This window comes from Cetorhinus maximus, chromosome 30 (genome assembly GCF_964194155.1).
Source record: "Cetorhinus maximus chromosome 30, sCetMax3.hap1.1, whole genome shotgun sequence".
In the NCBI taxonomy this organism is placed as follows: Eukaryota; Metazoa; Chordata; class Chondrichthyes; order Lamniformes; family Cetorhinidae; genus Cetorhinus; species Cetorhinus maximus.
This window is the reverse complement of record NC_135908.1, coordinates 18,858,621-18,880,972: the sequence shown is the minus strand read 5'-3', so window position 1 is coordinate 18,880,972 and position 22,352 is coordinate 18,858,621. Positions and strand designations below refer to the sequence as shown.

Below are 22,352 nucleotides of genomic sequence, written 5' to 3'. Positions count from 1 at the left end.
CTCTTCTTGCAGCCCACGTGGTGTAGATAAATCCTGTAGGCGTTCCCCCTTTTTCCCTCAGAGACCCTCCCCACACTCGAGCTCCCGACACCAGGTTCACAAGTGGGTGGCTTGAACAGGATGGCCAGCGAGACAAGTTTCTTCTGATAATTCGCAATCGCTTTACTGAATCACCCCCAACCCCACAGTGCAAAACCCAAAATCTAAAACAACCTATTCCCAGTACCCGACACAAAGTCACCACCACTCGGTTAAAACTTGCAAAGCACCACGTCCTGTCCTGAAACCTTAAGATAAAAACCCTCAGACCAATGTCACTACGATTTGGCTGAAATTCACAATCCCCAATACAGCTGGTCTGCTGGTGTTGACTATAGGCCTGAGTCAAGGTGACCAAACTCAACTCTTCTTCTGACTGCAGCCCAGAAGCTCAGTTCTGCTCTGCTTTTATAATAATTTAACTCAGACACGTCAAAGCATATTTCCTGTTGTTCCAATGCCTATTTAGTTGACTCCACGCAAAGTCCAGACAAATGTCATCAGCTCCTGCTAGTTGAAACAATACAGGGTTTTCCATGGAAGATGTATCCAGACGAATATTATCAGTTCTCATTGTATAAGCAATTCTCCTGCTGTTTGAGGTGGCAGAGTAACAGCACCTGGCTCCAAAATTAATGAGGTTTGAATGACCCTATTCCAGTGGTATTGTCTGTGGTGGTTGAATAATTCCTTGAGTGTATTGTATTGATGATATGCCCTTTGTGCCATTGAATTGGGTAATCAGACTTCTTGATCGCGTTAGTCAATGTCCAAACCCTTTTGATGAGTGACTGTGTTTTCACTAAATGTCCGAATTAACCCCTTGCTGCCCAGCCCTATACTGCTGACTGCAGCTTATCCTTTTTTGAAACTTATAGTTCCAACCATGAGGTCAGAACATGTCTGTGGGTTTGAAATTATGTTGCATAAATTTTCCAGTTGGAGGGGGTTTCGATCTTACAACCCTAGAGTGCTGTTAGGTCAGGATTTTGACCCAGTGGCAGTGAAGAGATAGCGATATAGTTCCAAGTCAGGATGGCGTGTTGCTTGGAGGGGAACTTAGAGGCGATGATGTATCAAAGTTTCTGCTGTTTGTTCTTCTCCATCCAGGTGAGAGAGGTCGCGGGTTTGTGAGGTGAGGTCACAGACACATCGGAATGTGACATTTAAAGAACAACAACCCCCTTGACAAACAAAATGCCTAGGATACTTTACAGAGCAGCAGGAGAACAGAAGGGCGAGCCAGGAAGAGGGAGTCTAATGGGAGTGATTGGAGACTGGGAGAAAAGATTCATTTTGAGACAGTTTTTAAAGATGGATAGAGAAGTCGAAAGTTTGCACGGCCTTGGGGAATGAATAGGGTCGAGGTAGTTCTATCAATAATGTTGAGAGGCTGCACAAGAGGTTTTGTTGGAACGTCAAGGAGGTAAGTCTAGAGGAGGTTGCAGAGGGATGGCGGAGTGAAACAATGGAGTGATTTGAGGGCCAAAATTGTTTATTTAATTTTTCAGGGGACAGTGAACTAGTGAAAGTGCGTGAGGGTGAGAACAAGACAAGACATTGGCGGCTGCAATTTGAACAAGTTGGAGCTTCTAATGTGGGTAGAGGATGACAGGAAGGAGAACATTAGAGTCTGGAAGTGGCAACTCGATGGATAAAGGTTAAAGGGTAACTTGGTTTTGCACTGCTGTCATTACCCTAGAAGTTGCTGTTCAGTAAAAAATGAGGTATTTGTAAAACAATGGAGCACTTAACACAGTCCTGAGTTACCCTACTTCGAATTAGTTCTGTAATATGTACATGTGGGTTGGCTTTGTGGTGCAATGGTAGTGTCCCTTCCTCTAATCCAGAAACTCTGGGTTCACAGCCCCACTTCAGGGCTTGATGGCCATAGAAGGCCCCTTCTAACATGGCCAAACAGGTTGATTATCAGCCTGTAAATCCTTCCAATATGCCTGATGATAGGCAGTAAGAGCAGGAGAGCTTCCTTATCAGTCATATTGCAGAAGGCAATGGCAAACCACTGCAGTCAAGCATGACCATGGGCAAGTCCATGGTTGTCAGTGGTCCCTGAAGGATGAGGAGGAATGCATACACAGGCTTTATCTACTCATGTTATTTTAGTTATGGAAGCAGAGTGTATTGCAGCGGATGTTCTATGTATGGATTCTCAAAAGCATTCGATAACAAGCCACACAGTAGGCTTGTTGACAAAATAAAATGAATGGCACACTTTATTAAGCAAGTTTGACTATGTGGGTAAATGGTTTGTTAGTTGTTGCTTTTCAGATTGGTGGGGGGGGTGTGAACAGTGATGTCCTCCAGGGGCCAGTGTTGGGATCATCGCTCTTCTCACGATATACGCAATTGGACTTCCAAAATCAAATCTTGCATACCACACAAAAATAGAGAGCGTGATTAACTGTGAAGAAGACCATAAATACTTCAGGAAGACACAGAAATAGTAGATTGGGCAGATGGCAGATGGAATTTAATGCAGAGAAATATGAGGTGGTAGGCGTTTGGAGGAGGTACTGGAATGGTTAAAAATTCAACATGACTGGACAGGCTTAAGAGTTGCAATATGGAAATGTTTACAAATGGAAGGACAAACTAGTAAAAATGTGAATAAAAGGCATATGAGATGCTAATTGTAGATTAGTGCCCAGTTAGAACACTGTGCTCCTTGGAGTATATGCACGAGAGATTCACTAAGATTATACCAGTGAAGCAAAGCTTTCGTTATCTGGAGAAATGACAGAACGTGGGGCTCCTTTAATTACAAGAAAGACATTTAAAGTACATCTGGTGGGGGTGTTCAAATTGACAAGGGATTTTGATAAGATAGCTCGAGGTAAACAACTTCCATTAGTCAGTCAGCCAGTAACTTTCTTTTTCCATTGTTAAATTATTTCAGGAGATATTGGCATTGCTGGCGAGGTCAATATTTATGACCCATCCCTAATTGTCCTTACCTGCCTTCTCGAACCACTGCAGTCTATGTGGTGTAGATCCGCCCACAGTTAAGCTAAAGACTAAAGAGTAAGTGGAAGATAATTAGCAAAAGAACAGATAAGAGTTTGTAAGCAGAGGGTTGTTGGGATATGGAATATCTGACCAGAATCAATGGTAGAAGCAGAATTCGGCTTAACTTTTAAACAGGAAGGGGATAAATATTTAAAAAGAAAATCTTAAAAGGGCAAAAGAATGGATTTTGGAGAGCATGTGTAAATGTGATGGGCTGAATGGCCTCCTTTCGAGCTGTGTAGTGAGGTGGGAGGAGCTTGAATGGAGCATTAACACCAGTGTGGACCAGTTGGTCTGTTGACTCTATGGGCTCCATTTTAGTTCCGTGCAAGGGGAAGGGTTAAAACCTCACCCTGTGTGGCTGTTTGTTACTCTCTGAAACCACTCTCATGTTGCTGGGTCACTGACCAGCACCTGGTGCTAATGACTGCATCTCTGCTGGTCTTCACTCATTCCCTTGGCAGAGATGGACTCCTCCCGATCAATAACCTTCAGTTCCAACTCTTACTGACAGAACTTTATCCACCTCAGCCCCGGCACTGGGCTGGGTTTCCAATGACAGTGGGAATGGGCGATGTGGTGGGGGGAGTGCCAGGTCTTTGAAGAGGATGAGTGAAGGGGAAGCTCTGCGTGGGCAGGGCTGGCACGCTGAGGATTTCGAACGCCAACCTGCACTGGCATGTTCACACCAGAGCATTGGGCAGATGGCAAAAGCCCCCCTAAGGCAACCAAGTAGCCAGGTGCAGCACAGAATGGAGGCTGAGTTCCAGAGAGAGAGAGAGAGAGAGAGAGAATGGAGGTATCATGTTCAGTTGTGTGAGAGAGAGGTGGGGGAGGGGGGGGTTAAAACGCCACATTGGCAGTGCCCTATCCACTTAAGTTCTCAAATCCCCTACCCCCTGTCGGTGGGCAGTATTGGCACAACCTGCAGCCAGTGCCTTGCCCTGTGTGTTCAGGGAGGTGGGGTCAGTGCCGGTGGGGAAGGGGACACAGCAACAAGGGGCTGCAAGGACTTGTCTCCAATTGCTGCCTCCCGCCCGAAGTTTGATCCGCCCAAGTTGCAGGGGGAGAGCGTCTGTCTGGATAAAGGCAGAGGGAGGAGAGGGAGAGGGAGGAGGAGGAGAGGCAGAGGAAGAGGGAGGAGGGAGAGGGAGAAGAGAGAGAGGGAGAGGGAGAGGGGGAGGAGAGGCAGAGGCAGAGGGAGGGGCAGAGGGAGGAGAGGGAGAGGGAGGAGAGGCAGAGGGAGAGGGGAGAGGGAGAGGAGGGAGGAGAGGGAGAGGGAGGAGAGGCAGAGGGAGGAGAGGGAGAGGGGGAGAGGGAGGGAGAGGCAGTGGGAGGAGAGGCAGAGGGAGGAGAGGGAGGAGAGGCAGAGGGAGGAGAGGGAGGGAGAGGCAGAGGGAGGAGAGGGAGAGGGGGGAGAGGCAGAGGGAGGAGGAGGAGAGGGAGAGGCAGAGGGAGGAGAGGCAGAGGGAGGAGGAGGAGAGGGAGAGGCAGAGGGAGGAGAGGCAGAGGGAGGAGGAGGAGAGGGAGAGGCAGAGGGAGGAGAGGCAGAGGGAGGAGGAGGAGGAGAGGGAGAGGCAGAGGGAGGAGAGGGAGAGGGGGAGAGGCAGAGGGAGGAGGAGGAGAGGGAGAGGCAGAGGGAGGAGAGGAGAGGGAGGGAGGAGGGGGGAGAGGGAGAGGCAGAGGGAGGAGAGGGAGGAGAGGCAGAGGGAGGAGGAGGAGGGGGAGAGGGATCCGGAGGTGCCCGGCGATCCACCACAGCCCCGGTCCCAGCCCCACACTCGGTGCATCAGGTGCCGATGTTGTTGCTTCTCCGGCTCCCGATCACCCTCCCTCCCTCCTCCATCCTCATCCCCTCCCTCCATCCTCATCCCCTCCCGCCTCCCTCCATCCTCATCCCCTCCCTCCATCCTCCCTCCCTTCCTTCCCCGCCTCCCTCCATCCTCATCCCCTCCCTCCATCCTCATCCCCTCCCTTCATCCTCATCCCCTCCCACCTCCCTCCATCCTCATCCCCTCCCTCCATCCTCATCCCCTCCCGCCTCCCTCCATCCTCATCCCCTCCCTCCATCCTCATCCCCTCCCTTCATCCTCATCCCCTCCCGCCTCCTCCATCCTCATCCCCTCCCTCCATCCTCATCCCCTCCCTTCATCCTCATCCCCTCCCGCCTCCCTCCATCCTCATCCCCTCCCTCCATCCTCATCCCCTCCCGCCTCCCTCCATCCTCATCCCCTCCCTCCATCCTCATCCCCTCCCTCCATCCTCATCCCCTCCCTCCCTCCCTCCCGCCTCCCTCCATCCTCATCCCCTCCCTCCATCCTCATCCCCTCCCTCCATCCTCATCCCCTGCCTTCATCCTCATCCCCTCCCGCCTCCCTCCATCCTCATCCCCTCCCTCCATCCATCCTCATCCCCTCCCTCCATCCTCATCCCCTCCCTCCATCCTCATCCCCTCCCGCCTCCCTCCATCCTCATCCCCTCCCTCCATCCTCATCCCCTCCCTCCATCCTCATCCCCTCCCTCCGCCCTCCATCCTCATCCCCTCCCTCCCGCCTCCCTCCATCCTCATCCCCTCCCTCCCTCCCTCCCGCCTCCCTCCATCCTCATCCCCTCCCTCCATCCTCATCCCCTCCCTCCATCCTCATCCCCTCCCGCCTCCCTCCATCCTCATCCCCTCCCTCCGCCCCTCCATCCTCATCCCCTCCCTCCCTCCCTCCCGCCTCCCTCCATCCTCATCCCCTCCCTCCCTCCCTCCCGCCTCCCTCCATCCTCATCCCCTCCCGCCTCCCTCCATCCTCATCCCCTCCCTCCATCCTCATCCCTCCCGCCTCCCTCCATCCTCATCCCCTCCCTCCCTCCCTCCCGCCTCCCTCCATCCTCATCCCCTCCCTCCATCCTCATCCCCTCCCTCCATCATCCCCTCCCGCCTCCCTCCATCCTCATCCCCTCCCTCCATCCTCATCCCTCCCTCCATCCTCATCCCCTCCCGCCTCCCTCCATCCTCATCCCCTCCCTCCATCCTCATCCCTCCCTCCATCCTCATCCCCTCCCGCCTCCCTCCATCCTCATCCCCTCCCTCCATCCTCATCCCCTCCCTCCGCCCCTCCATCCTCATCCCCTCCCTCCTCCCTCCCGCCTCCCTCCATCCTCATCCCCTCCCTCCATCCTCATCCCCTCCCGCCTCCCTCATCCCCTCCCTCCGCCCCTCCATCCTCATCCCTCTCCCTCCCTCCCGCCTCCCTCCATCCTCATCCCTCCTCCTCCCGCCTCCCTCCATCCTCATCCCCTCCCTCCCTCCCGCCTCCCTCCATCCTCATCCCCTCCCTCCCTCCCGCCCCTCCATCCTCATCCCCTCCCTCCCTCCCGCCTCCCTCCATCCTCATCCCCTCCCTCCATCCTCATCCCCTCCCTCCATCCTCATCCCCTCCCGCCTCCCTCCATCCTCATCCCCTCCCTCCCTCCCGCCTCCCTCCATCCTCATCCCCTCCCGCCTCCCTCCATCCTCATCCCCTCCCTCCCTCCCGCCTCCCTCCATCCTCATCCCCTCCCTCCCTCCCGCCTCCCTCCATCCTCATCCCCTCCCTCCCTCCCGTCTCCCTCCATCCTCATCCCCTCCCGCCTCCCTCCATCCTCATCCCCTCCCTCCATCCTCATCCCCTCCCTCCATCCTCATCCCCTCCCGCCTCCCTCCATCCTCATCCCCTCCCTCCCTCCCGCCTCCCTCCATCCTCATCCCCTCCCTCCCTCCCGCCTCCCTCCATCCTCATCCCCTCCCTCCCTCCCGCCTCCCTCCATCCTCATCCCTCCCTCCGCCCCTCCATCCTCATCCCCTCCCTCCCTCCCGCCTCCCTCCATCCTCATCCCCTCCCTCCCGCCTCCCTCCATCCTCATCCCCTCCCTCCCTCCCGCCTCCCTCCATCCTCATCCCCTCCCTCCCTCCCGCCTCCCTCCATCCTCATCCCCTCCCTCCCTCCCGCCTCCCTCCATCCTCATCCCCTCCCTCCCTCCCGCCTCCCTCCATCCTCATCCCCTCCCTCCGCCCCTCCATCCTCATCCCCTCCCTCCCTCCCGCCTCCCTCCATCCTCATCCCTCCCTCCCGCCTCCCTCCATCCTCATCCCCTCCCTCCCTCCCGCCTCCCTCCATCCTCATCCCCTCCCTCCCTCCCGCCTCCCCTCCATCCTCATCCCCTCCTCCGCCCCTCCATCCTCATCCCCTCCCTCCCTCCCGCCTCCCTCCATCCTCATCCCCTCCCTCCCGCCTCCCTCCATCCTCATCCCCTCCCTCCCTCCCGCCTCCCTCCATCCTCATCCCCTCCCTCCCTCCCGCCTCCCTCCATCCTCATCCCCTCCCTCCCTCCCGCCTCCCTCCATCCTCATCCCCTCCCTCCCTCCCGCCTCCCTCCATCCTCATCCCCTCCCTCCGCCCCTCCATCCTCATCCCCTCCCTCCCTCCCGCCTCCCTCCATCCTCATCCCCTCCCTCCCTCCCCCCCCCCACCCCGGTTGAGGATCCGGAGACACTCGGACCCGCTGGGGGGAGGTGAAGCGCCGCAAACTTCACCCGAGTCCGGACCGCGCGGACACCGCAGCACCGGGAAAACCGGGAGCACCGGGAAAACCGGGAGCACCGGGAGCACCGGGAGGTGGGTCAGCGGCGGGGGGAGTGGGAGAGGGAGAGATGAGGATGAGGGGAGGGAGGGGGAGTGAGGGAGGGGTGAGGGGTTGAGGGGAGTGAGTGAGGGAGTGAGGAGGAGGAGATGAGGATGAGGAGGGGGGGAGAGGGAGTGAGGATATGGGGGGGGGGGGGGGGGGAGATGCCCAGAGGCGGATCTGCCGCCGGGAATCCCGGGTTTATTCCGGGGAAGATGCGCAACAAGTCCGCCCGGAGCCGGAGACTCGCCCCCGGGTCCCGGTCCCGGTCTCATCCCGGAGCCGGGTCCGTGCGGCCGCTTCCAACCCGGGGGCTTCCTGCTGACCGGTTACTGCCCCCCACCCCAGATCCGTCTCCACCCCCCTCCCCACTCCCCTCACTCCCCCCACCCCCTCCCCACTCACTCCTACCCCCTCCCCACCCCACTCCCCAGACCCCTCACTCCCCTCACTCCCCCCACCCCCTCCCCACTCACTCCTACCCCCTCCCCCCCGCCCCCACCCCACTCCCCACTCACTCCTACCCCCTCCCCCCCCGCCCCCACCCCACTCCCCAGACCCCTCACTCCCCACCCTCCCCCCACCCCCCTCCCCACTCACTCCTACCCCCAACCCTCCCCCCCCCGCCCCCACCCCACTCCCCAGACCCCTCACTCCCCACCCTCCCCCCACCCCCCTCCCCACTCACTCCTACCCCCCCCAACCCTCCCCCCCCGCCCACACCCCCCTCCCCACTCCCCAGACCCCTCACTCCCCACCCTCCCCACTCATTCCTACCCCCTCCCCCAACCCTCCGCCCCCTACCCCCCTCCCCCCTCGATCCTGCCCCCCTTCATCATTTGCCCCTTTTCCCGTTCCTCCCCTGCTGTGCCCCTCCTCCACTCCACTCCCACCCACATCCTGATCATTCTCCCACCCCAACCCTCACCCTCAAACCTCACCCCTTCCCCTGCTCCTTGTTCTGCCCCTTCCCAGCTCCTGCCCCTTCCCAGCTCCTGCCCCTTCCCGGCTCCTGCCCCTTCCCGGCTCCTGCCCCTTCCCAGCTCCTGCCCCTTCCCCGCTCCTGCCCCTTCCCAGCTCCTGCCCCTTCCCCGCTCCTGCCCCTTCCCAGCTCCTGCCCCTTCCCCGCTCCTGCCCCTTCCCAGCTCCTGCCCCTTCCCAGCTCCTGCCCCTTCCCAGCTCCTGCCCCTTCCCCACTCCTGCCCCTTCCCCATTCCTGCCCCTTCCCCGCTCCTGCCCCTTCCCAGCTCCTGCCCCTTCCCAGCTCCTGCCCCTTCCCCACTCCTGCCCCTTCCCAGCTCCTGCCCCTTCCCCACTCCTGCCCCTTCCCCGCTCCTGCCCCTTCCCCGCTCCTGCCCCTTCCCCGCTCCTGCCCCTTCCCAGCTCCTGCCCCTTCCCCGCTCCTGCCCCTTCCCCGCTCCTGCCCCTTCCCAGCTCCTGCCCCTTCCCCACTCCTGCCCCTTCCCCACTCCTGCCCCTTCCCCGCTCCTGCCCCTTCCCAGCTCCTGCCCCTTCCCAGCTCCAGCCCCTTCCCTTCCCTGCCCCTTCCCCTCCCTTTCCCATGCCAATTCTGCATTCCCCATTCCCCCTCCAGGCTGCTATTCAGATGTTCCAGCTGTTTGCCAGGGTGCAGGGAGCTGGGATCACTCTGTGTTCTCTCACTGTTTCTTGGTGCCCCTCCACTAATGGGGTCTTTAACCGTCCCTTTACCCCGGGCTGTGGAGGTCATTCACTCTGCAGGTTTATCCGTAACCACTGTGTGCAACCCTTTGGAGCCCTCATTATCTTTTATCTTTTCCTGAAGTCAGTGTTAGTAGACACTGTGAAAAGTCTGACACTCTATGGGCCACAACGCACAAGTCCATCTCTTGCATGAACTGGTCTGGCTGTACTTTACACATAATTCTGCTCTCCAGGCTAACAGAAAATGCTGGAAACGCTGGGGTCTGTGGAGAGAAGGAGAAAATATGATTCATGCCTGACCTGCTGAGCGTGTCCAGCATCTTCCTGCTTTGTTCCAGATTTCTCGCAGCTGCAGGTTTTTTTGGTGGCTCTCGCGTGCCAATTTTAACCTTCTTCTCAAAGTTTCTCTTTAGGCCTGACCGCGATGGTGTTAACTTTTAGAAGACGATAAGGATAAGATCCCTGTGACAATGAACAACAACCACTACAATAGCTCCCTGGGCGTCGGTGTGGGCAACTCCATGAACTCCTACCCACTCACCCTGGAGCAGAAAACTGCGTTCGCTTTCGTGGGCATCCTGTTCATTTTCCTTGGGCTTCTCATTGTGCGATGTTTCCGAATCCTCCTAGACCCTTACAGCAGTATGCCATCCTCAACGTGGGCAGATGGCATGGACGGGCTAGAGAAGGGGACCTTCGAATATGCCTTGGCATGAAGACGGCAGAGATGCCTTGGCACCCGGTACCAACCCTCCATGCTGGGATATAAAATGCGTGGACCTCCAGCGGGGACACTGAGAGACCTGTTGGCACTGTCAAACAGCCTGTGTGCCAGGGGCTTGGCAACGGTTTGGTCGAAGGTACATACTCAAATGCAGATTTAATTGGTAATCAAATGCACCACGGCATTGAAATGTTGGACTATGTATCAACAAAATCTTCCTCTTGGGTTTTTGTAGCTGGCTGCGGACTGTTGTAACATGATTTGGTTCAGGAGAAATGTTAATTCTAAATTGTCAGAAGTCATTAATGAACAAGTGAAGTTTATAATTTGGAGCATTGGGGTTATTTTACATGAAATTAAGCCTGCATTTTAGAGCATCTGGATCCTAGGGTCTGAGTCACATTATCTGTACGTATGCGTGACTACCACAGCAGGCTAAATTCTGTTCATTAAGTCTACATCCGAGTAAAACTGGGTTGGAGACGACTAACTAACGCAACATATTATGTGTGCAGTTAATTGTAAATTTATCAGTCAGGTATATGTAATTCAGCATTTCAAATGCAAATCTTTGCTCTTCAATAAATTAATGTTACTCCACTTCTTGATTTGCGAGATTTTTCACTAATAGTTATGGTCCCCCAATCTTCACAGTGGCTGAACTTTCTCTATTCTCTTGCATATTAATCATTTTGTACAGAATTCTAACCTTCGGGCAGACTGAAATATGAATCATTGTTAACTCATTTGAACACTCGGAGCTTACTAATGACAAATTGTGCTTTTCAAACCTGTATTTATTACTGAGTGAGCAAATGTCGGCAATTAAAATCATTAGCAAGAACTAGCCAGTTAAAATTGAAAGTAAACCAAAAAGCCGGGGCAATGTAAAACTGTGGAGGCGTTTGTCTCCGATTTAGAAATTCAGCCTTTGATGGACTTTCAAGATCCAAACGTCTCCGAACCGACGTGAGGATTTGCTAATGAGCCCAGGGAATGGTGAAATATTGTGAGAAGTTGGGCTGGTTTCCACCTGGAGAAAAGAAGCCTTCGGTGTGACCTTGGATTTATCCCTCAATGAACTCCAGCAGAAACAGATCATTCATCTCATGGCTAATTGTGGGATCCTGCTGTGCACAAATTGGCTGCCAGTTTTCCTGGAAAACAAGCGGGATGCATTTCAAAAATGCTCCAGCAGCTGCAAAATGCTCTGGGTGTCCTGAAGATGTAAAAGGCAAGTTCTCTCTCTCTCTCTCTCTCCTGACACAGTGCAAATTTTGAGATTGATTGAGTTAATTCTGACAAATTCTTTGCATTAAAGAATTTGAAAAACAATGGAGATTTTTTTTCAATAAGGAATTAAGAGTAAATCATGATCAATAAGTTATCAGAGAAAATCATTGAAGCAAACAGTATAAATTACATCAGGAGACCATTCTGATTCTGGAGAAACAGGATGGGAGGAATATATATTTTATTAGGAAATCAAAGCCTTGCTCTATTCCTGAAATTCTTTCACATAAACAAACAGTATGAAAGCAATCTTTTTACAATAGGTTTGTCATTATAGTTCTGTATAAAGCCACATAATTCAAATCATATTGCCAAATTGTGTTTTACCATCAGAATTGTGACATAAACTGTTGGGACAAATGTTTTCTATGCGTTCTGTTAATCAGCCAGGATCTTGGCAAGTTTTCAATTCCACCATCCCCTGCTTCTAATGCTTGCCGCCTTGTGAAATAAATTAAATTCCTAATCCACACTCCGCTATAGTTTTCTGTAATTATTGCAGTGTGTGTTTCAGCAGCCCTTTGAACATGTTCCTTGTGCTCTGTCCTGTCACAGATAATGAAACTGCTACAAGTTTCGGGTCAGCTGTGCCTCCCTTTTGCCTTTGAGTCAGGAGGTTGTGGGTTCAAGTCCCGCTGCAGGGATTTGAGAACATGTCTAGGCTGCCACTTCATTGCATCGCTGAGGGAGTACTACACTGTTGAAAGTGCTGTCTTTCAGATGAGACTTTAAACTGAGACCTCATCCGCCTTCTGTGATGGATGGAAAAGACATCCCAAGGTGTCATTTTAAAGAAGGGCAGAGGAGTTCTTGCAGTGTTCTGGCCAATATTTATCACACATCTAATAACCCTTGAAAAACAGATTATCTGGTCATTATCATGTTGCTATTGGTGAGGTTTTGCTTTGTAGAGATTGGCAACCACGTTCCCTGCTTTACAATAGTTAAGTTAATTGGCTGTAAAGTGCTTTGGGGCATCCAGAGGTCATGAAAGAAGTTAAATAAATGCAAGTCTTTCTATAAATTTTTCTCCCTCTCCATATCCTCCCAGGTACAATGGTTTTTGTAAGTGGCCTCTGTTTCCTTCATTTAGGAGTGTGCTGGTATTGCCAATATCTAATTACATAATAGCATAACCCAGGAGTGTAATAATGATCTGAACTGGATATTTGACTCTTTTGCTGTTATGCTTCTTTAATCCTTTTGAAAGCGGGCCAAGAAAATACTTGTTAAAACAAGGCAAGATATGAATCAATAAACTGTCTTAGTGCACAGAGATTGACAGGCAGAGCATCAGTTGTGTTCAAACTCACAATTCCATCCACACAACTCGTTTTTGTGGAATAACACAGAATGATGAAGATATCACCCACCCCCACGTCAGTGGGTCATTTTAAAGCAGCATAAACAAAATAGTATAGAAGATATATATATATATAACATAGCATGCAAGGCTGTGGGCCAATTGCTGGAAAATGGGATTAGAGTAGATAGGGGCTTGATGACTAGCAGGGATACGATGGGCAGAAGGGCCTCTTTTCTGTGCTGTGAACTCTATGACACTATAACTTGAAGCTCCACCCCTATATTCTAACCTTCTGGCAGCCATCGCTAAGCCTGACTTCCCTTTCTGATTTATTGGACCCCTTTGTTCTATGCCTTTGTTATTATCAGCTAAAAGGGAAGGCCTGTCTGCTGAGCACCTCAGCAGGCTCTTGGTTTGAGGTGTTTCCTCATTATCAATGCAGGTAAATGACTTGTTCATCATGGGGATAGTGTGGGGGAAAAAGGCATTGAACTGGAGAATCAGCCATGATCGTATTGAATGGCGGAGCAGGCTCAATGGGCTGAATGGCCTTCTCCTGCCCCTATGTTCCTATATTTCGAGTGCTTGGGAGGCATCTTATCTTATTTTAGTGTGCTTTGCTTAAAACGTGTGTCAATAGGCGTTGGCTTCACAAACCCAACATTTAAATGCAATGCGTTCATCCCCTTGATTTTTATTCCTGTGGGGAAAGTGGCCAAACATTCTGAAATGTGACCAGAATAAATGTGACTCCAGAAGACTATTCTGCCCAAAGTATAACCATCAGAGCTTCCAATTATCTCTTAAATCACTCGAAAAGGTTTTAGCCTCAGAGGTGTAGAAATGATTACAAACCTCCTGAGTGAACGAATAAAGCATTCCACCTTCAGTAGATATAAGCAATTATCTAAATAGAGCTGCAATAGCTGTCAAAACTTGCGTTCTGTACTGTTCATTGTCGGGTCGAGTTGATCCTGAATTTGACTCTGTCACCATGTTTTCTGTCCATATGCGATGTGCTCAAGTTTTGTTTGTAGCATAAAAACAAAAAACTACTGCGGATGCTGGAAATCCAAAACAAAAACAGAAATACCTGGAAAAACTCAGCAGGTCTGGCAGCATCGGCGGAGAAGAAAAGAGTTGACGTTTCGAGTCCTCATGACCCTTCAACAGAACTGAGTAAAATTAGGAGAGGGGTGAAATATAAGCTGGTTTGAGGCGGGGTGGGGGGAGAGAAGTTGGGGGGGTGGTGGTGGTTGTAGGGACAAGCAAGCAGTGATAGGAGCAGATAATCAAAAGATGTCACAGACAAAGGAACAAAGAGGTGTTGAAGGTGGTGATATTATCTAAACAAATGTGCTAATTAAGAATGGATGCCAGGACACTCAAGGTACAGCTCTAGTGGGGGTGGGGTGGAAAGACTAACAAGGCATTAAAGGTATAGATTTAAAAATAATGGAAATAGGTGGGAAAAGAAAAAGCTATATAAATTATTGGAAAAAACAAAAGGGAGGGGGAAGAAACAGAAAGGGGGTGGGGATGGAAGAGGGAGTTCAAGATCTAAAGTTGTTGAATTCAATATTCAGTCCGGAAGGCTGTAAAGTGCCTAGTCGGAAGATGAGGTTCTGTTCCTCCAGTTTGCGTTGGGCTTCACTGGAACAATGCAGCAAGGACAGACATGTGGGCATGAGAGCAGGGTGGAGTGTTAAAATGGCAAGCGACAGGGAGGTTTGGGTCTTTCTTGCGGACAGACCGCAGGTGTTCTGCAAAGCGGTCGCCCAGTTTACGTTTGGTCTCTCCAATGTAGAGGAAACCGCATTGGGAGCAACAAATGCAGTAGACTAAGTTAGGGGAAATGCAAGTGAAATGCTGCTTCACTTGAAAGGAGTGTTTGGGCCCTTGGACGGTGAGGAGAGAGGAAGTGAAGGGGCAGGTGTTGCATCTTCTGAGTGGGCATGGGGAGGTGCCATAGGTGGGGGTTGAGGAGTAGGGGGTGATGGAGAAGTGGACCACGGTGTCCCGGAGGGAATGATCCCTACGGAATGCCACCAGGGGGTGTGAAGGGAAGATGTGTTTGGTGGTGGCATCATGCTGGAGTTGGCGGAAATGGTGGAGGATGATCCTTTGAATGCGGAGGCTGGTGGGGTGATAAGTGAGGACAAGGGGGACCCTATCATGTTTCTGGGAGGGAGGAGAAGGCGTGAGGGCGGATGGGCGGGAGATGGGCCGGACACGGTTGAGGGCCCTGTCAACGACCGTGGGTGGAAAACCTCGGTTAAGGAAGAAGGAGGGCATGTCAGAGGAACTGTTTTTGAAGGTAACACCATCAGAACAGATGCGACGGAGGCGAAGGATGTTTGTAGCATGTTTGTTGAAGTGCACAGACCCTTTAAATTCTGTTGCTTGGCTGGGCACATGGGGTAACTTAAAGGGGTCACCCTCTGCATGGTCCGTTTAGGAACAGGTTGCAGCTGTGAGGGGACACTGCCCAGTGAGGGTCCTCATTTTCTGGATGTGGCTGACGCTAGCAAAGCCACATTGATTATCCATTATCGAATAGGATAGTACAGTTTGAAAGGAGGCCTTTTGGCCCATCGAGTCTGCACTGGCTTTTTCCAAGAGCATTCCTTTGCTCTTTCTCCACATTCCTGCAATTTTCCCCCCTGTGTGGGTGAGCGCTGTGATGGGACTTCAGGGAGGGTGCCTCCAGATTCCTCTTAGAGGTTTCTTCGGGGCTTGATAGGAGGCTCTGGGTCATGGAGTCCATCGGCTGTTTCCCAGATGTGCCAGCAAAAGCGAGGAGAGATAATTAATACATGGCAGTGGCCTGTGAAACAGCACACATCACTCATGGCATGGTTGTCTGTTGGATGTCGCACTGCTGGATCCTCACTTGGTTAAGCAGCACCGACCTCATCCTCAGCACAAGAATGGTCCTGATCCTCGCCAGCCAGCTGGATCGCTCTGATTTCAAAATCCCTGAGGACCTTGATTTCGGGCATTCTGCCACCGGTGTGTGACCTCGCCCTCTTGTTGTGTGCCAGCTTGTCCTGCATAAATAGAGGTGAAGAGAATATAAGCCGGATGCCTGCCAGGCCAGATGATAAGTATGCCTGGCCTGTGTGGGTGGTGAGTGATCCCATGGACAGGATGAGGACAGTGATGGTGTGTGTGAGAGAGTGAATGGTGATGTCCCTTGCACTGGCAGTGAGTGAGATCCCTGTGGACGTGTGATGGGTTTGTGAGAGTGTGAGTTGAGAGTGATGAGAAGAGTGACTTACCCTGTCGGAACGGAAGAGATCATTCACCCTCTTGAGGCACTGGGTGGCTGTCCTCTTTAGAAGGGCGTTGGCGCTGACCACCGCTGCCACTATCTCCCAAGCCGGATTGGTGATGTTGCTGCCCATCCTGCGGCCAGAGCAGGGGGTAGAGGACATCCCGGCGGCCTCCATTGTGCCCAAAGGTGCTCAAGGGACACGTCATTGAACCTGGGGGCTGCAGACTTTTTGCCTTTCAGGGCCATGTCTGCTGTGCAGGAAGTTCTGAGAGATGTGTGCGCGCGCCCCTGCACTTTAAATATGGTGCCCGGCATGATGAAGCGGTGAGATGATGGCGTGGGGGGTGAATAAGAGCCTGCCCGCCATGGAAACGGCATGTTTCCCAGGAATGCATCATTAACGCGGTGGGTTTGGGATGATATGGTGTGAGAAGCTGTCATTGCGGCCTGCGGGTAAAATGTCCTTTTCTACCCCACCCCCCACCACCTTAGGGCAAATCTGGGCCAATTCCACCCAACGGTTTCATGGTCACCATTACTGAGACTAGCTTTCAATTCCAGATTCATTAATTAAACTTAAATTCCACCAGCTGCTGTGGTGGGATTTGAACCCATGTCCCAAGGGGCATTAGCCTGGAGCCTCTGGATTACTCGTCCTGTGGTATTGCCACTGCACCACTACCTCCCATACTTTACTTTTGAACATGGGTGGAACCTTTGCAATCCTCTGGCATCAGTCCTGTACCTAAAGGGGGAGGAGTGGAAGATCCCTGCAATTTCTACCTCTACCTCCCTTAGTGACATGAGATGCATCCCATCCAGAGCAGGTGAATGATCCACCTTCAGTACTGCCGCCCTTCCTCATTATCTGATTGGTGTACCCCGGTATCCCCACAACTTCCTTGTTTAATGTAGCTTTGGCCAAGTCCTCCTCCAACACCAGTTAACTGACAACTGGAAATGATCAAACGAGGCCACATTAGAATGTATGAAGAGTCAAGCACACAGGATGGGCTGGAGTGACATGAAGCCCAAGTCAGGCAAAAAAAAACCCACAGGTTTGCATTCATATTGTATTTTTCATAACCTCAAGAAATCCTAAAGCACTTTGCCAGCAATTAAGTGTTTTAAAATGCAGTTACAACCAATTGGCGCACAGCAAGCTCATGCAAATAGCAATGTGGTAATGACAAGATAACCTAGTTTACCTGTTGGGTAAGAAATACGTATTTGTCCAGTACAATTCTCCTCTTCTTCAAAAAGTGCCATAGGATCTTTTATGTTCACTCAAGAAAGCAGACAGGGCCTGAATTTAATGTTTTGTCAGAATGTTGATTCTTATTACAAATGCAAATGGTGGAAAACAGAACACTGGAGCCCAGTCTTTATTCACTTATAAGCTTTTATTTACAGCGACACACATGCTATATCATCCACCTCCCAAAATCAAGGCTATTTTCAGCCTCTTTCTACACATATATTGCATTCAAATGGTGGATATTAACTTGGGGTCTCACCTGTGCTCATATATATGTTCATATCCACCACCCAGGTGAACACCTCTGATAGTGCAGCACTCCTTCAGTACTGACCCTCTGATAGTGCAGCACTCCTTCAGTACTGACCCTCTGATAGTGCAGCACTCCCTCAGTACTGACCCTCTGATAATGCAGCATTCCCGCAGTGCTGCATAGAAATGCCAGGCCAAAGTATGCACTCAAGTCTCTGGAGTGGGGGGCTTGAACCCATAACTTTCTACTCACAGATAGGTGTTACCACTCAGCCACAGCAGATACACCCCTGGAATAGTTTGGCCTTTTACAAGTTGGAAGTCCTCATGGTCAATTTCATGGTGCTGGTCCACAGGTTATCAGGTTTATTGAGTTCAGTTTCACAATTTGGATTTGCACTCACAGACTCTGGGTCACTATTGCTGGACAGGAATACCCACATCGCTGCACCCTGCTTACGCTGATGTTACAAATGGTGGGATTTTGACATCTCATTGGTGGTGGAAGTTCTACAAAATGTCATCTAGCTAGCACTGTCAGGACCTAAAGGACGTCAAAGTTACGGTGATGAGATTTTGGAGTTTGGAATGACAACAAAGGACGATGAGAGAACAATGACAGCAGTGACCACAGAGAGGAAAACTTAACACTGAATAAAGACAAGGGTGGACGCAATTAAACCGCATTTTAAATCTACGGCTGCATAAGCACCTTGGGTTCTGTCATCGAAAGATCACTCACTCCTCATTAACCCAAAGCCAATATGGGAGGTCTATTGCCCCATGAAAACAGGACAGTAAATCACCGCAACTCCTTCCATTGCAGGCAAGGCATGCTTACGTCTTGTACCTACGTCATTCTGATTCATGATGCAGGACCTGGCAAAATTTACCCTGCAGTGTATTGATCCATTCCATGGTTTGTATCTGACAGAGTTTTGAACAAGCTTTCCAAAAATAGGCTAGACACAGGAGGAAAGAGCATGTCTAAAAAGAAATCGGAATGTCAGAAGTGTAGTCAACCTGTGTAAACTAGTTAGGGTAGAATAGGCTGAAGGCTGTTTGAACATTATATGTATTATATCTTTATTCACTACAGATGCAGATTTTTTACCCTGTGGGTCCTCGTCAGCTTTCGTCAATTCCTCTACAAGACTAGAATCTCATAGAATCATCCTACAGCATATAGAATTGTAGGGTGGAAATTTCTGCCCTTGCAGGAGGTGGGCAAGGAGGTGGGCAAGGAGATGGACAAGGAGGTGGGCAAGGAGATGGACAAGGAGGTGGGCAAGGAGCTGGGCAAGGAGGTGGGCAAGGAGATGGACAAGGAGGTGGGCAAGGAGATGGACAAGGAGGTGGGCAAGGAGGTGGGCAAGGAAGTGGGCAAGGAGCTGGGCAAGGAGGTGGGCAAGGAGGTGGGCAAGGAGCTGGGCAAGGAGCTGGACAAGGAGGTGGGCAAGGAGGTGGGCAAGTGGGCAAGTAGCTGGGCAAGGAGGTGGGCAAGTGGGCGAGGAGATGGACAAGGAGGTGGGCAAGGAGGTGGACAAGGAGGTGGGCAAGGAACTGGGCAAGGAGGTGGGCAAGGAGGTGGGCAAGTGGGCAAGGAGATGGACAAGGAGGTGGGCAAGGAGCTGGGCAAGGAGCTGGGCAAGGAGGTGGGCAAGGAGGTGGGCAAGTGGGCAAGTAGCTGAGCAAGGAGGTGGGCAAAGAGGTGGGCAAGTGGGCAAGGAGATGGACAAGGAGGTGGGCAAGGAGGTGGGCAAGGAGCTGGGCAAGTAGCTGGGCAAGGAGGTGGGAAAGGAGATGGGCAAGTGGGCAAGTAGCTGGGCAAGGAGGTGGGCAAGTGGGCAAGGAGATGGACAAGGAGGTGGGCAAGGAGGTGGGCAAGTGGGCAAGGAGGTGGGCAAGGAGGTGGGCAAGGAGGTGGGCAAGGAGGTGGGCAAGTGGGCAAGGAGGTGGGCAAGGAGGCGGAGGGGCCTGAGAATGAGGTACATTGGCGTCGGGACTGATGCTCGATGCCTTCCCGTCTCCACCAGTGGTAAGTTCTGGGCAGGATGGCCCATGGCCGACCTTCCCTCCCCGCCTCCATTTGAGACCCTCAAGTGGCCAATTAACAACCAATTAAGGGCCTCTTCCCACCTCCCCTGCAGCTCTTTGCAGGTAGGGGAGAGGGGACAGAGGGGGGTGGGGTCACTCGATCTGCACTAACCTGTGGATTATCTAGGGCATGGAAACGGGGAGAGGGGTGGCCGCTGGCAATCATGCCCTTGCCCCTGCCAACCCCCATGGCCCCTCCTTTCCCTGAGGCCCCCTCCAGCAGCACTTACCTTATCCCTGGGTCGCTCTGCGATCCTGGGACTCGGGCGGGGTTGGTGGGGTGGGGGGGGTGTTCTGGCAGCAGCCACCACCCCCTCCGTGGCACTACCAAGTACAAGAGCTGCCAGCTTCTGATTGGCCGGCAGCTCTAAATGGGCGGGGACGCCGTACTCCAGGGTCCTCAGTCAGGAGGAAGACCCATTGCTGTCCTCATAAATGCCCGATAGGCGGACAATATGGTGGGCCTTCCCCCTAGGAGGCAGCGTGGGTGTCTCACCGCTTTTCAGGCAGCGCGAGAGACCTGCCAAAAATGGAAGTTTCCACTTATGGGGTCATAGAATGGTTACAGCACAGAAGAAGGCCACTCGGTCCTTCATGTCCATGCTGGCTCTCTGCAAGAGCATTCAGCTAGTCCCACTGCCACCACACCCCCCCTCCCCCTCACCTTTCCCCATAGGCCTGCAAATAGTATTTGTTTCAGGTACAGTACCTATCCAAATCCCTTTCCAAAGCCACGATTGAATCAGCTTCCACCACACTCTCAGGCTGCGCATTTCATCGTAAGCATTCGGCCCATGTCTCGGTGAGAAAGATATCCATAGAAACATAGAAACATAGAAACTAGGAGCAGGAGTCGGCCATTCGGCCCTTCGAGCCTGCTCCGCCATTCATTATGATCAAGGCTGATCATCCAACGCAATAGCCTGCTCCCCCTTTCTCCTCATACCCTTTGATCCCTTTCGCCCCAAGAGCTATATCTAACTCCTTCTTGAAAACATACAATGTTTTGGTCTCAACTACTTTCTGTGGTAACGAATTCCACAGGCTCACCACTCTCTGGGTGAAGAAATTTCTCTTCATCTCAGTCCGCTTTGTTCACTTTCCCTGCTCTTTCCCCATGCTCTTTATATCTTATCTTGCCTTTTTCAAATAGTTATCCACTCTTCTACTCAAAGTTTTTATGGATTTTGCTTCTACCATTGTTTCTGGTCAGATCTCACAATCCTCCTACGAAAACCCAGTTGCTTCCTTTGCTATTTTGGTGATGGTCTTAGTTACAAAGTTACTAATTAAAACAGTGGAGCTCAGTCCAATCTGTTTTAGGATAAATACTATTCAGTCATACCAGGATTTAATTTGTTTAGAGCTCTTTTATCCTACATTATAACAGTAATGACACTTCAGAAATAGTTAATTGGACGTGCGGCGCCTTGGGACATCTTGAGGCTATGAAATGTTGTCTATAAATGCAAGTCTATCTTCCACCTCGGCAGTACATGTGTAATGGGGGATTTTAATTACCTGGTTATTGAGAGGTTTAATGGTGGGCAGCCAAGTATTGAAGCGATATGACTGTTAGAGAGAAATGGTCTATTGGATTCAAACCTTAACAATTATCCTGAGATGGTATCAGACCTACATATGGGGAAACATCTGGGCAATGGCAATTAAAACCATTTAACAGTCAAGGTAATTAGCCAAGTTACTGCTACGTACAACTCAACCCTCATGCCAGGTATTAGGAGAAAGGGTTTGGGCAAGGTTCATTGGGCGCTGATACGAGAGGTAACTGCAGAATGGATGACAGATGGAAGACTTTTATAGGCACTACTGAGAAAGTAACTATTAATGTCTTTCAGATTAAACGAGATAAGAGTAAACCAAAATTATTTTAACAGTGACGTACAACAGCAACTTAAAGCAGAGCAAAAAAAGGTCTACCAGTCACAAGAAAATAAGCTGCGAAATGAATAGAGTAGGTATAAGGTTCAATTGCGGGCCGCAAAAGATGGTGACATTGATAGCAAGGCCTTCCTTTGGTTGTGTCAGGAGTCCTAGGGTGGGATTTTCCCATGCCCCCCCTCCCCCCGCCAAAGGCTTAATGACAGGCAGGGGGGGGGGGTGGAGAATATGGCGGGAGGCCCAATAATCGACTTTAAATGATGGTGGGCTCAACTGCGGGTCGGTGAAATTGGCTTCACGCCACAGGCCGGCCTGAAGCCAATTTGCATCGTGCTAATGAGATACAGGTGAAGGTCCGACCGGAATCGTGTCCCCCACCCCACCATGGCCCATGGCCTGCGATGCCAGTGAGAAATCACGCCGGCCCAGAACACATCTGGACCAAGGCGGTGTGTAGAAGTTGGGACTTACCTTGGGCTGCTCGCGGAGATTCGAAGAGAAGATGGAGGCCTCCAGCGACCAGACCCCGGAACACCACGTGCAACTCTGGGTGGGTGGAACATAAACCACGTGGATCTTCTCCGTGCAGCAGCATCCAGGAAGTTGTCATTCTCAGCGCAGCAACTTCGCCCAGGGATGAATCTTCATCCAGAGACTTCGTCCAGGGACAGATCTTCATCCAGACTCTTCACCCAGGGATGGGATCTTCATCCAGGACTTTGCCCAGGGATCGGATCTTCATCCAGACTCTTCACCCAGGGATCGGACCTTCATCCAGGGACTTTGCCCAGGGATCGGATCTTCATCCAGACTCTTCACCCAGGGACGGATCTTCATCCAGAGA

General features: G+C 51.9%; 1 protein-coding gene across 1 annotated transcript; it reads left to right on the top strand.

Moving 5' to 3' along the window:
* Positions 1-9,816: 9,816 nt before the first annotated feature.
* ctxn2 (cortexin 2) lies at positions 9,817-10,717 on the top strand. The gene has a single exon (XM_078532276.1). The coding sequence runs from the start codon at positions 9,870-9,872 to the stop codon at positions 10,113-10,115; it is 246 nt and encodes an 81-aa protein (XP_078388402.1). The 5' UTR covers positions 9,817-9,869; the 3' UTR covers positions 10,116-10,717.
* The last annotated feature ends 11,635 nt before the right edge of the window (positions 10,718-22,352 follow it).

Excerpts from the sequence above, each read along its gene's own strand:
- ctxn2 (XM_078532276.1), top strand. The coding sequence starts at position 9,870 with ATGAACAACAACCACTACAATAGCTCCCTGGGCGTCGGTGTGGGCAAC.